Source organism: Centrocercus urophasianus, unplaced genomic scaffold (assembly GCF_019232065.1).
Source record: "Centrocercus urophasianus isolate 14NV4802_14NV808 unplaced genomic scaffold, USGS_Curo_1.0 seq_23, whole genome shotgun sequence".
NCBI lineage: Eukaryota > Metazoa > Chordata > Aves > Galliformes > Phasianidae > Centrocercus > Centrocercus urophasianus.
Window position 1 is genome coordinate 11,536,674 of NW_024884789.1, and position 13,311 is coordinate 11,549,984.

General features: G+C 33.7%; 1 protein-coding gene across 7 annotated transcripts in view; it reads right to left on the bottom strand.

Moving 5' to 3' along the window:
- WDR72 (WD repeat domain 72) overlaps positions 1–13,311 on the bottom strand; it is a 107,099-nt gene that overhangs the window by 31,267 nt on the left and 62,521 nt on the right. For 6 of the 7 annotated variants that reach the window (XM_042824646.1, XM_042824647.1, XM_042824644.1 and 3 more), the window contains one exon: positions 8,347–8,458. In XM_042824646.1, coding sequence (XP_042680580.1) covers positions 8,347–8,458 — 112 coding nt within the window. Of the gene's footprint in view, positions 1–7,483; positions 7,547–8,346; positions 8,459–13,311 lie in introns of those variants that run through there. The other variant, XM_042824648.1, reaches the window with a different exon arrangement.

The following is a 13,311-nucleotide window of genomic DNA, read 5'->3' on the forward strand; positions in this document are numbered from 1 at the left end:
AATTACTTTAAAAAAAAACATCTTGCAGTTTCAGATTCCTTCACCCTCCTCACTAGGCTATCTAAGCATCTTCTGGTAGTGCAGCAGGTGATGCAACTAACATCCATCATATGAGAACAATGCTGGCACTTGGTCCTTAGGGAATAAGCAATAGGTATTTCAAGTGCGACAGAAGTTTTCCAAGAGTAGGAAAAAAACATTGTGCAGATATTTACTTTGATTTGATGCAAAATCCTTAGGTGTACTGGAAAATTTTCTGCATTTGTTATCATTTGAATCGACTTTATTTTGGTACAATACAAGAAGTGAATCTAAAATAGATTAGTGAAGAAAGATATGTGTGGACCTAACTTTACGACTTATAAAATAAAAATAAATAAAAATAAAATAAAATATAAAATAAAAATAAACTTATAAAATAAAATAACTTATAAAATAAAAATAAAGCTTCTGTTAAAACACCTGGTGTGGAATAGGAATGAGAGCAGAAAACTTTGAACAATACAGCTATGAATTCCCCAAATTTGGAAATCTCTTTCTGCTATTTGCTTCTACATACCACCTAAACATGAAATACTATTTCTGTCATTATCTTTTATCTGCTTTGAAACAATGAAATAATCATTACGTGAACGCAGAGCTAAAGAAAGCTTTCTATGAGGAAATAAACTGGTTCAGGTTTGACAGTATGCTCAGCAAATTAAATCTAGGATTAATCAGAAAATAATGTAGATTAACAGATTTTATGCATTAGAGGTCCTTCACATGACTGAGTGTAAGGCCACTGAAGCTGCAGATGCTTGAAAGAGATGCTAGGAAGCAACTTTTTAAAATTCAATAAAACAAAACCAGTAATACAAAGAAGAGCATAGACTGAGGTTTGCTTTATGTTATAAAAAAGCTAAAATAAAACCAATACTACTCCAATAACAAGATTAATCAAAGCATGACATAATCCATTAATTACACATGGCACACTAGTCTGGCTTCCTAACTGTCCTAGACAATAGAAGTCATAGCTACCTGAAATCAAAACCACTCAAACCATTTTACCCCTTACAATAAGAAACAGACAGAAAACACAGCCCAAAAAAAGTACTGCCAACTTCTTCCAAACCTTTTTCAAGCAGGGCACATAAACACAGAAAAAACTCCCCTAACCTAGGGAACTTCCCTCTTTATCTTTTCCCCTACTCCTTTCTCAGAGAAGCATCTAGCTCTCCAGTCCTTCTCGTGTAGGATTTAAGACTCTCATACATACATCCTGCTTTTCAGTTCATATTGAATCCACATGCAGTGTTCCATTACAGGCCTGAGGCTGCATTTGACTTTTTTTTTTTTTTTTTTTTAAAAAAAAAAGATTCTGTGAACTTCTAACAGCAAAGTTAGAAGTTAATTATTTTATAGGAAGAAATTAATAAACATTGTAAGAAGGTGAATGCAGAGCATCACCTTCAGTTCAGAAAAAATAGTGGAAAACTACTCTAAGTATTATGTTATTGATTTGTTCTGCTCTGCAGCTAGTAGCATGGAGCTAAGCTAATACTCATAATGAATGCCTATACATAGGGGTACTTTTTCTCCCTACTTTTCATGATAGACATATAGAAAATTCTCTACTTCACAAATATTAGCAGAGATAGCTCCAGAGGAGGAGCTGCTCTTAGAACTAAAGTATTCTGTGCACTTTTTTTTTTTCCTGTTGTTTTAGTCATTATCATTGTAGTGAGTGGAATAAGGACAAATAAACTGTGCTCAGTGAATTGCTTACAGTACAGACAATGGGCAACTGAGAATCTGAGCCCTTAAATTCTGGATATTTTAAAGTTAATATAGTAGGAGAATAAACTTCAAAATGTAATGTAATAGAATCTTTAAAAAAAGATTTTTTAGGTTCTCCATTTTTTGATTAGCTCATGTTCATAGATAACGGTGAAAAGAAATTCTGACATATAAGAAATCAAACTTTACTTTGTAATCTACACACTTATTTTCCACATTATGTTCACATCTCTTACATTTCTAAGAGAGCACCAAGAGGCTTATTTGACTCAGGGCCCTGTATTCTCAGTGATAGAATTAAAAAAAGGATTCAAACTAAACAGTAAGGATTATCAAATGTGAGAAAACTGAAAACTCTTTGACTAAGAAAAATAATTTATGCAAGGACACCTTCAGAACAAGGAAGCGAGGTGTGACAAGAGGTGGATCTTCAATGAAACAACAGACGACAGAGATGGCTAGGCTTATTTCAAGACAGCTAAGGTACTACTTCACACAAGAAGTACTTGCCATTCATTTATATTGAAGCCTCAACTCAGAACCAACTTCCATGTTTTTAAGTCCTGTACAGTAGTTTGCTTTTACCAAATAAACCTTTAAATAAATTTCAGAAATAGACTAAAAATGAGCCAGTGACAATTTTGTCTACATAAGCAAACGTTTTAATTTTTAAAGCTCGAAATAGAAAGTTGTTTGAAAATTTTCCTGTTCAGTATGTAAATACTGAAAAAAGCACAAAAACTATATTGTACATTTGAATTCAGAATATGCGTCATCCTTAATCCTTCCTTGACCAGTGTCCTAGAGCAATCCTATCCCTCCTAATGTTTTGGAGGAGTCTGAGATGGCGCCTGTACAATTTGATTTTGTGTAAAAATATGCACTAAATCTGATTTCTGCTACATTAAGGAGTTCTCTAGTAAAATATATGATGCATGGAATGAAATAAGCTGTAGTTCTAGAATGAGTCTTTAAGCTTGCTTCCTTTAATACTTGACCACTAATATTAAAGACTACTGGATCAAAATACAGTTTTAATTAGATATATAGGAGATGATACAGTAGTATAGATAAACCACAGGTTAGATGCTAAAATATAACATTGATTTGTATTCTTTTACTGGAAATAATTGTAACATGAACCTAGGATATAATACACTCATTTTTAATGCATATTCAGTACAGAAGAAATCTACTGCTATTACCAACCTGTACTTAAAGTCTATTCATCAAAAAAAATGCTAGATTAATTTGTTTGCTCTTTCAAAATCTAAAATGAGATTACAAATAAATCTCATTCCAATTAAGTGCTGAAAAGTTGATTATACAATCATTTCTTACTTTGCTTGCTGCTAATGTGCACACACCACACTGGTCAGAGTTTTTTTTAATGGCTTGAAATAATTCTAATAATTTAATGAGCTTTTGTTAAACAGATGAACTTGTTCAACACAAAGGATAAAACTTCAGTTTTGTCTACAGAATATTCTGCTCCTCCTGGCTAATAAGAAGAGGACAGGGAAAATAAATTCCATTTTATAGATAACATATCATTTTTAGTTCAGAGTGAAAATATGCTTGTTTTCCACAAGTGAAACCCAAGAATCTTCCCTGAGCAAAGCATGTTTCAGGAGTTTACAGTTTCATCTTACTGAATAAAACATAATTCATGTAATTCTCTGACTGCTCAAATCTCTGATAATTATGAATTTTCCTCTAGGAAAAATATGTATTTACTCAGAAAGAAGTTGAAGCATTTTAAACTTCTTCCCTCACACTACTCAAAAAAGTTGACCATATTTGTTTCATTTCAACTCTTATCAAATTTTTGACTTTGACTTTTTCACTGTTTTTGCAACTCCACATATCTTTATCTTCTTAGATTAATTTTGATTTTAGAATCTTTAAAGTATAGTCAATCTTCTGTATCAATAATCTCCAAATCATTTCCCATATTCATTTTAAAAAAATCTGTAAACAATTTCCTTAAGTGAACTGTGCCTTACTTCCCTCTCTAACAAAACGGGTAGATTTATTATCCTTTTTCTTTGAAATGTCTCTAACTTCAGTACCTTCTTAGCTCTATTATCTCCATTTTTATCACTCTGGGTTGGTGGGGTGACCTCCTCAGATTTTGCTAGACAATGAACTGTAAAAGATGCTTAATCTCCATACCCTTGATAAATTGAACTAGTTTGAGAAAGAAGCAGGAAGTACTATTGGTTCCTCTTCATCAACAAAAATCTTTAAAGTAGTCTGCATGAGGTAAATCATCTTTGCTTCCTTCAAAAATCTGCGTATCAAAAAAATATAATAAGATTCGTGAGACTCACAAATAGGTTATGAAAGCTTGCACAAATCGTTCACTTGCTTTCCTTTAGGAAACCTGCCATATTGAATGGAGCTTTTAATTTTCTTTGGCTTTCTTCCAGATGACTTGCCTTGGTCTTTTTTTGCTTCATGTTATTTGAATGAGCATTTACAAAAAAATAATAAACCTATGTTCCACTTCAAAATGTACACTGTTAGACTCTCAACTGTTTTCACATTTAATCTCTTCTCTCAATTTGGAAGAGAAGAAGGTTATCAGTACTAGTCAATATGTATTCATCAAGGTTATGGCATCTCCTGCTCCGGAGATATTCAAAACCCAGCTGCACTCCATCCTAATGCCACCTGCTCTAGGCAATCTGCTTTAACAAGAGAGTTGGACTCAATCTCCAAAGGTACCTTCCAATCCCAATGATTCTGTGATTGTGAATTTCTTTCAAGGAGAAATCATGCACTGACAAAGTGTTCTTTTTACTACATCTACAAACCAATCTCAATAACCTTCATCATATCAGAAATGAGATCAAATTCTACTCCTGAAAGTTTTTTAACTAACAGCCAATTTCTTGGATTTGATTTCCTCTAGAAGACTGATAAGCTGCTGCACATACATTGCTATGTTTCTATTAAAAATATTTTTTCATATTTTATTTAGACTTTCATGTCAACTTTAGTTTCTTTCTGCCCATTATCCTTTCCCTTTTAGCTGTTTATCTCCTTTTATTTTTTTTCTGGTGACTGCTAGTTCTAAGATATTCTAACTGGACACCTTTTTCCAGATTTTGCTTGATTACTTGATTACTGTTGGATATAGAACTAAGAAACAGCAAGAAAAACTGTTTCAAAGAATGAATATTAAATATGACACGAATTAAATCAAAACTTGAAAGTAGTATAGTAAGGGAAGTATAAAGACATCAGTCATGTTTTCAGCAGTCAGGCAATCAAAGCTGAAGTTTTCATTGAAAGTAATCTCACCGACAATCCAATTTTTTTTTGTATAAATATACAGCCAAAAAACTCACCTCCACTAATATGAATAAGCAGGAGACTAGAGGAAGAAGACAATAAAAGAAAGTATCAAAGATAGAAGAACAACCCTTGTCCTCATCTGCACTTTCTTGACAAAACAATAAGACTTTGCAGGCAAGCAAGAAGATTCACTTGTTATACAGACAGATTTCCTAAAAGATGTGCATGAAGGTCACATGAAAAGTTGCATGTGCCCAGACTGATTTCTGAAATTAAGATAAGTGAAAGCCTCTGCTGCAGCTCACTACACATATCTATGTGAACAGAAGCTGTTATATCTTGGCTTGCATTGATTTATCATTAATGAGGAAATAGAATTCTTTATTTGTAGATACGTAGATGAGTATTTGACAATACTTTACACTAAATTCTAAAACTTAGACTCTGCTCTCATGCTGGTATTTATCAGAATCAGCTTGTTCTTCCTGCAAGAACTTATTTACTTAATTTATTAGTTTAAAAAGCTCCAAAATCACATACAAAAGATAAGGTTATAGATAATAGCTTTCAAATATACATACTTAAAACCCTGAAGAACTATTAGTTTCTCAAACTAAGGATTTTTAAATGTTAACTAGAATTTATTGTAATCAAAACATAGCAGTGTAATCCAAGTGGCAGTTAAAATAATATACTGTATTTTGGAATAAAGCACAAGTCTAGTATTTGTTTTTAATTTTCCCAGCTTTCAGTGTTTCAGAAATATCATCTGCATCAAATCCTCAATTTAATATTTGATCATGAATACCAGAACACAAAAACAATTAAAACAATTTTTCTGAAATATAATTGAATCCACATTCATGTATTTATTCACATTAAACAAAAAAACTGAGGCACAATGCCAGAAAAACTTTTTTGCTCTACTGCTGTCTCAGATAATATAATTTTGGATCCTTATGCATTAGAAGAAATAGGCATCCAAGGATGGCACATAGGAAAATGCTTCAGTGCATTAGCTAAAAGGAATTTACACTCCTACATGCAACACTCAATTGGAGGGGAAGCTAGTTTCTAACTTTTACCTTTGCAAGTGTTTTGAGATTTCCATTAGAAAAGAAACAATTCTGTAGAACTTCACAAGAAAAATCACTGCAGAATGCCCAGTGGGCTCAAATGAACTACAAAAGGGACTATCCCTTCTCCTTGTATCCAATCAGAGGACTATTGGATGAAACGGAATGAGCCTTTCTGCCATTTTTCTAGTAGTCTAGCAAGTTTGGCACATGATTGGGTATTACTACGTATGTATGTCATAAGATCAAATACTGCAAATTAAAGACAAAAAAAGAACACCAGCAGATTCATTTCCTCTTAGTTTGGCAGTGGAAAACAACATCTTTAGTAGTACCATTAATATGAGTTTATCAGTGTTTAGGAAAAAACAAGACAAGATCAGTACAATGTACTTCCTCAGAATTACAAATAAATGTCAGAAAGAAAACAAAACAGATAAAACTTCAGCTTCTCTGATGAACAGAACCAAAGTTTACCAATATACTTGGAACTTGTTCCAAATGATCACATCTCTGACACTGGAAAATTACAACTGTTTGCATTTATATTTCCTTTTAATAAAATAGGAGAACGTAGTAGGACACAGCTAATGCCCTGTGAGCAATAATCTGTAAAAACTTTAAAGATAAGAATGCCAAATCCTGAAAGTTCTATTCAACATCTTAAATAAAAATTCAGTTTACTTCAGTAGCAACGTAATGAGTAAATCAACATTAAAAAAATCTTGGGAATTTATTAATTCCAGTAATACAGAAATTCCACACAGTATAATGATTCTGATCTCCACTTCTACTCAAGGGGTCAGAGCATGTTCCCGGTCTTGAACTATGACTTGAACTTGAAACAATATTTAACCTTTATCTTCACGTTGCACAAGATGACTGCTACTGTGCCACTCATCTATACAGATTTAGTAACATATAAAATGACCTATGTATCAAATGAATGAGTAAAACCAGATATAATTATGTGTCTCAGTAATTACACTGACTGGACTCAGTCCTGAGCGAGTTTTAAACAATTTCTACATATAATTACATCCCCAAACCAGTTTTATTCTAACCTACGAAAAATCCCTGAAGATTTTGTTAAATTCTTAATAAAATCAGCAAGTTTTGCAGTGCCTATCAGTAAACCATAATAGGCTAAAACAAGATTACTTGCTTATATACTGTGATGAATATTTTGGGATATTTCAGTTACAGTGCATCTTCTCTCAGACTGTACAGCAATAAAGTGATCCAAAGCAATCTCAAGTGTAAACAAAGAATAAGTTCATACGTAGAAATTACTCAAGTGTTTGCAGTTTGTTATATTCCAGCAATTCAAGTTTTAGAGAGACCATACTGTTTTGCTGCCTGAAACAAGTATTGGTTTTAGCACCCTGAAAGAAACAAATACACAAATTTTTTTTTGTGACAGGCACACACATCCAATGAGATCATAAATTAGTTTCCCAAGAGAGGGCTCACAATTAAGATAGGATCCGAAATACAAGCCATTTTATTTTAAGACTCAGCTAATGGATTAGGGGGAAAAAGAAGGTTTAGTTTCATAATATAAAATCTAGCTCAATCTTTTTTTTTACTATAAACATTAGCACCACTGTAAAGTTGCGGAGAGTAGGCTTCTTGTAAAATGAAATGATCTAATTGTAAAATGCATTTGATATCTCCTTGCAGAGAGGTTATTTCTAAAAGAAAAATAAAATATTCTATACTAGATTTCAAAGTTATAACGTCAAGCAATTAATTTTTAGTGCTAAGACTGATGTCATGGAAAAGAAATTTGTAAAAATTTTAATGAGGTTTTACTGTTCCTATTTCAAGCACACTGCTTCCCTTATGTATTTACAATACCAGAATTATTGTTTGTAAGAAAAACTGCACAAGCAAAGAGACTTTATCTGTTCTTCTTTAATGTTGAGAGAATAGAAGTCCTTTAACTCCCCAGCAATCATTTGAAAAAAACTATAGGTCTGCTAGCATCAGAAGTAGGTCAGTAAACTTGTCTTGCATGGTAATAATGTATTATGAACTCATTCTGCTAACTTCTTTTGAGTACTAGAAGATGTTCTGCTAAAGGAATATATCAATAAATTTTGTACTTATATAACAAAGCTTTTAACGTATTGCAAATTCATCTGATTAGCTTTCCCAGTCTTTGGCCATGTCTGCAACTTACCATTTCCATTCTCTAATATAGCCAATGGCTCTCTGCAGGCTGCTGTCTTTCTCAAGGTTGTCATAGTCCTCTGAACTTCTGCCAACAGCACTGCTTGCATTGCCTCAATAATCTGCCATAAATGCAAATTATTATTGGATGATACTGATAATTCAATTTCATAATTTTAAACAAATACTAGACAATGTTAAGACAGTTCCAGCAGATGCCATTAGAAAGTTAACTTTTACCATTAGACAGTGATAATCACGTGGCTCAATATGAATAACCAAATGTTAACTGGATAGCTGTAAAATGATGCAAGTTACGAATTGTGACTATTCTTCACAAATTAAACATTCATTTTCCTTAGTCTCAAAATCAGAACCAACAGTCTACTGCCTCTTCAATACAAGGGGGCCACTGCAATACTTGTTACTGAAGAAAATATCTTCATTTGTATGTTTGCAACAGTGATTTATGAACTGAATAAGAACCTCCTACTCTGATGTTTTTAGAAGTGTAACGATTTAGAGAGTAACGATTAGTTTGGTCTCTGAAAAATTTTGTTAATATTTTGCTATAAGTAGTAATCTCCTATTCCTCCAGCTTAATCATGTGAATACAATTTTTTTTGCCCAACACGAAGAGTAAAATTCCCCACTAACTCCTCTTAACCAAAAGAAACTGCTGTAAATATGGACAGCCTATAAATGGCACACGATACGTGTTGCACCACATACAGGCTTTAAGATAATGCAGTTTGTAAATGATATGGCAGAGTTACAATTTTTACTTGCCTTTGCTTAAGCAGAGAAGCCCAAGGAGAACTTGGGAAATTTTAAAACCTAAGGCATTTCTAAATCACATTGAAACCTTTCACAATGGACCCAGGTTTTTGCATTTCCTGGTCAATCTACATTTCAGCATAGCACAGAATGGCAGCACGTGTACCTTCTTTTAATTTATTATGTCTTACAGAGAGCAGATAAAGTTTCTCACCCCCCCAGGTAGTCATTCTCAACTACAAGAAACTTACTGAAAGACAGAGAAAATATAAAGTTTCCAAGACAGCTTACACCATATAAATGTGAATTTAAGTTGCATATGAAAATAAGTTAAATATAGAATATTTATAATATAAATATATTTGTTCATTTTTATATTGTGTAAATTTATGTTAACAAATTAAATGCAGACTCCCTCAAACTGCCTGGAGGAGTTTCATCTCACTAATCAAGTATAGTGAATTCACAGGCCATCCTCAGTCACAGTTCTAGCCACTCTTATAAATTCAAATCATTAAGCAGAACAAAGGCTTTTAGGTGTCCTTCATGACAAAATATCTTATTATAGACAAGAATACCCTGGTCAGGTCCACAGTGTGAAATTTCACAGCAAATGAACCCAGTTCTATGTACTGTTACATAGTGTAAACCTTCACCTTGTCATAATAGTACTTTATTTTACAAGGGAAACCAAAGGCAGTTTCCATTTCCTCACATCCATAAAACACTGAGCTTTGGTGATTACAGATCCTACTTTATATCAGACTCTTACAACGTATCTATAGTAATTAAGAGACTGAAGCCCTGAGAAGTTTTCATTGTCTTAAGAAAATTCTTGACAAAACGAGTATTTCTGACAAGAATCACACAAGGAAATTGTGCACATTACCTATTTCTTGTGTTTTTTGATCTGCTAAAAACATAATTTGGATTAGATATTCATTATCTGTTCCATTGTTGTGTATGCCATCCAGGCAGCATTTGTAACATGTAATTTCCTCTAACATCTTAGAGTAGAATAAAAAACCTGTTCCAAATGGCACAACATGATATTGTGGAAGCACCTGTATGTCTCTGCAGGCAGCCTGTCTATCATTCTGTTGAATCCACATTACCACAGGGCTCGCTGTGGTTTCACGTTTGGTTTTGTTCTCTCACTGTGTTCTCCCCAGCAATCCACATACCTCATCTGACATTATCACAAAGTTTAAAAACCTCATGAAGATTTACCTGTTTTTAACACAAAGCACATTTAAGTGAATAGTTTTAGTCTTTGACATTTTCCAGTGCACTCTTAGCACCCTTCTGGATTACACGTATTGGCTATCTTGTTGGCTAATGTGTTTTTATTATCCGTGATTGTGAAAGACGACAGAAATTATGCTTCTCTAAGGTTATACCTGATGAAGTATAAATAGCATATGTCCAACTACAAACAGAGATATTCAAGGGTAAAAGGCAATTGCCTGACTATCAGGGTCTGCAGCTGCAATACCAGAGAACAATTCAGAAAGATAAGTGAAAAGTTATATTGGCTTTCCTTTCTACTCCTAATCAATTATTTCCAGGCATTACTATTCTCTTTATAATGACTGGGCTTGATGAGAAAAGGCATTAGACATCACCCCTGGTTATTGCTCAGACCATAACCTCTGCAGGGTTGAGCCTTCCAGAAGCTGCCTCCCAGATACCTCCATAACAGTCACATCTGTGAGCAAAACCCTACAGATCAAAACATCAGACTTGCAGTACCCAATTTGCTTTCCTCTAATTTAAAGCTCCTACAACAAGAACAGATAGATATATTGGGGAGGGAGGGGGGAGGTGGTGAAGGGCGGGAAGAAGAAGCTGTGACCTACCATGCACTAGCTGTAATGATTTTTTGAGCAGTTTTTGGGCGTAAATTAATTTCCTTCCTTCTAAAGCACAGTGGTATGGCTATACAGGGGATCTACTGGGCAGCAACTATCAAGAGAATTATTATTGTTTAGACACTAATAATGTAGTCAGTTGGCTACAGGTAAAGAATCAGGTACTGTAAAAAGAAATGCATTCAGAGCTTGTTAGGGAAATTATTGCAAACTTAAGCAACATCAATAGAGAAGATAGATCATCTTATCAGCAAGGTTCTTGAAATGAGGTGATCTAACATTTTCAAGTAAAAATCTTTGTAAAATATTTCAGATTCATCCACCTTATTTTAGATATTAATAGAAATTAAGTAACTAAAATAATAAAAAAAAATACAGATGTTTTGCATAAATTAATAGAAAGAGATGAGAAAGCCCAGAGTCTGAAAATCTGAACAGTTTCTATTCTGTGTCCATCTTTTCCCATAGATGAAAGAGGGAAGCTAAACCAACTACAATCCTCATGCACATGATTACTTCAGAGATTTAAATATGACATCATTAGTTTCCCTAAGGGGAGAATTGGCTAGCTAATTAGAGATAGTGCAAAGTTTCTTGCAAAGAACAGGAATACCTGCTGACAGTTGGGGGGGGGGGGGGGGAGAGGTTGTGAACATCTAAACCAGGACCCAAATGCTATACACTGAAGCTATATAAACTGTTTTTCTGATGATGATCCTGAATTAATACAGCCAAGTTCTAACAAGATCTTATTACTTGGGTTTATATATAAGAGGACAGTTTTAAAATTAGAACTGTCTCATGACTAGGTATATCTGAACTAGTAGGAACAGATGCAGGACTCCTATTGCTGATGAAGGTATTAGTAGTTGATGTGATTAAGCAGACATTTCCATATGGGTGTGCTACACCACAGTGGCCTGACAGCATCATACATAACACAGAGGCAAACTGCTGAGGACCCATAGACTGATGTGTGCCATAAAAGTATGATAGACTACTTGCATGCTGTCATGAATTGAATCCTTGTTTATAGAAGCAAAGACAGGAGACATTTAAACATCTATCATTTAAAGGAGCCTAGGAATAGCAAAGGAATTATTTTAAAAGAAAGTGCCTGGTGGAAAAAAAAATATCCTTATCTCTGTTAGATTCAGCAACATCAAAGAACTACTTGTGTGCTGCAGTTCGACCATTTACTAAATATTTCTTAGAAATTTTGTTTTAATGTGCATTCTTTGACATAAAAAGGTTTCATAAAGCACCAATAATATAATAATGTAGAATATAAAAATAAAATATAACCAAATAAGATAACGTAGAGTAGCAGACTATTTTAAATATAGAAAAAGGACAACTAAGGGCAGAAGTACAATCACCACTACCTCATTATTATGTATTTCAGGGCAAGTAATTGTGTGTGTGTGTGTGTGTGTGCATGCACACTTCTAAAAAGGCCAGCAAAATTTCAGGGTAAGGTTGGAGTGTAGCAACAAAATGCTATATTTCACTTGAAGAACAGGAAAGCGCGTTAAAATCAGTTGGGGAAAATTGTTGGAAAAATATTTTAAAAATACATGCATTTTTAAAGTTTAAGACAAAGACCCTCCCTTGGCCCTTCACTTTCAATAAGTCAGTTAGTCAGTCAAGCCATGATCAATCATTTGCAGCAGGTTCTTTCTGTTTCCTTGCTTGCACAGAACCTGTTACAGTACAATAAGAAGATGAAGAATCAATAAATGGCAAGTCCTTTGAGTCATGTCTGAGAATCAGTATCCTCCACAAAAAAATAAAATAAAATAAAAGAAGAAAACTTTTTTTAAAGCAGGGTAACTTGGGCTGGATGTACATGACCGCTTAATCAGGCTGTTCAGGATTTATATGTTGGCAATGGAATTGTTGGTGTATAAAGAGAGCGTTAATGCCATCCAATTATTGATAAAACAATCATTTTATGTAAGCCATGGGTAGCTGAATACTCATTACTGTTGGTAACACAAATGATTTCGAATATTATATTTACAATAGCTTAAAGCAAACAAAAAACTGTGCTACAAAACTGGTTTGCAAAGATCGCTGCAGCTACAAACCACTGTCTGAATAATGTTAAAATGTGAGTAGAGCTCATAGCATGGTATTTGCAGTACTTCACAATTTCACTGGATATAAAATCTTTTCAGAAGAAAAAGATATGATGTAGCTTATTCCAAATCTTATCTTCCTGCAGACTAATCTCCTTTGGCAGATAAGACCATTAGCATTGTATAAACTGATCAGGCACTAAATTCATCGGGAAATATAAATACATAGATCTTACATAATCAGCT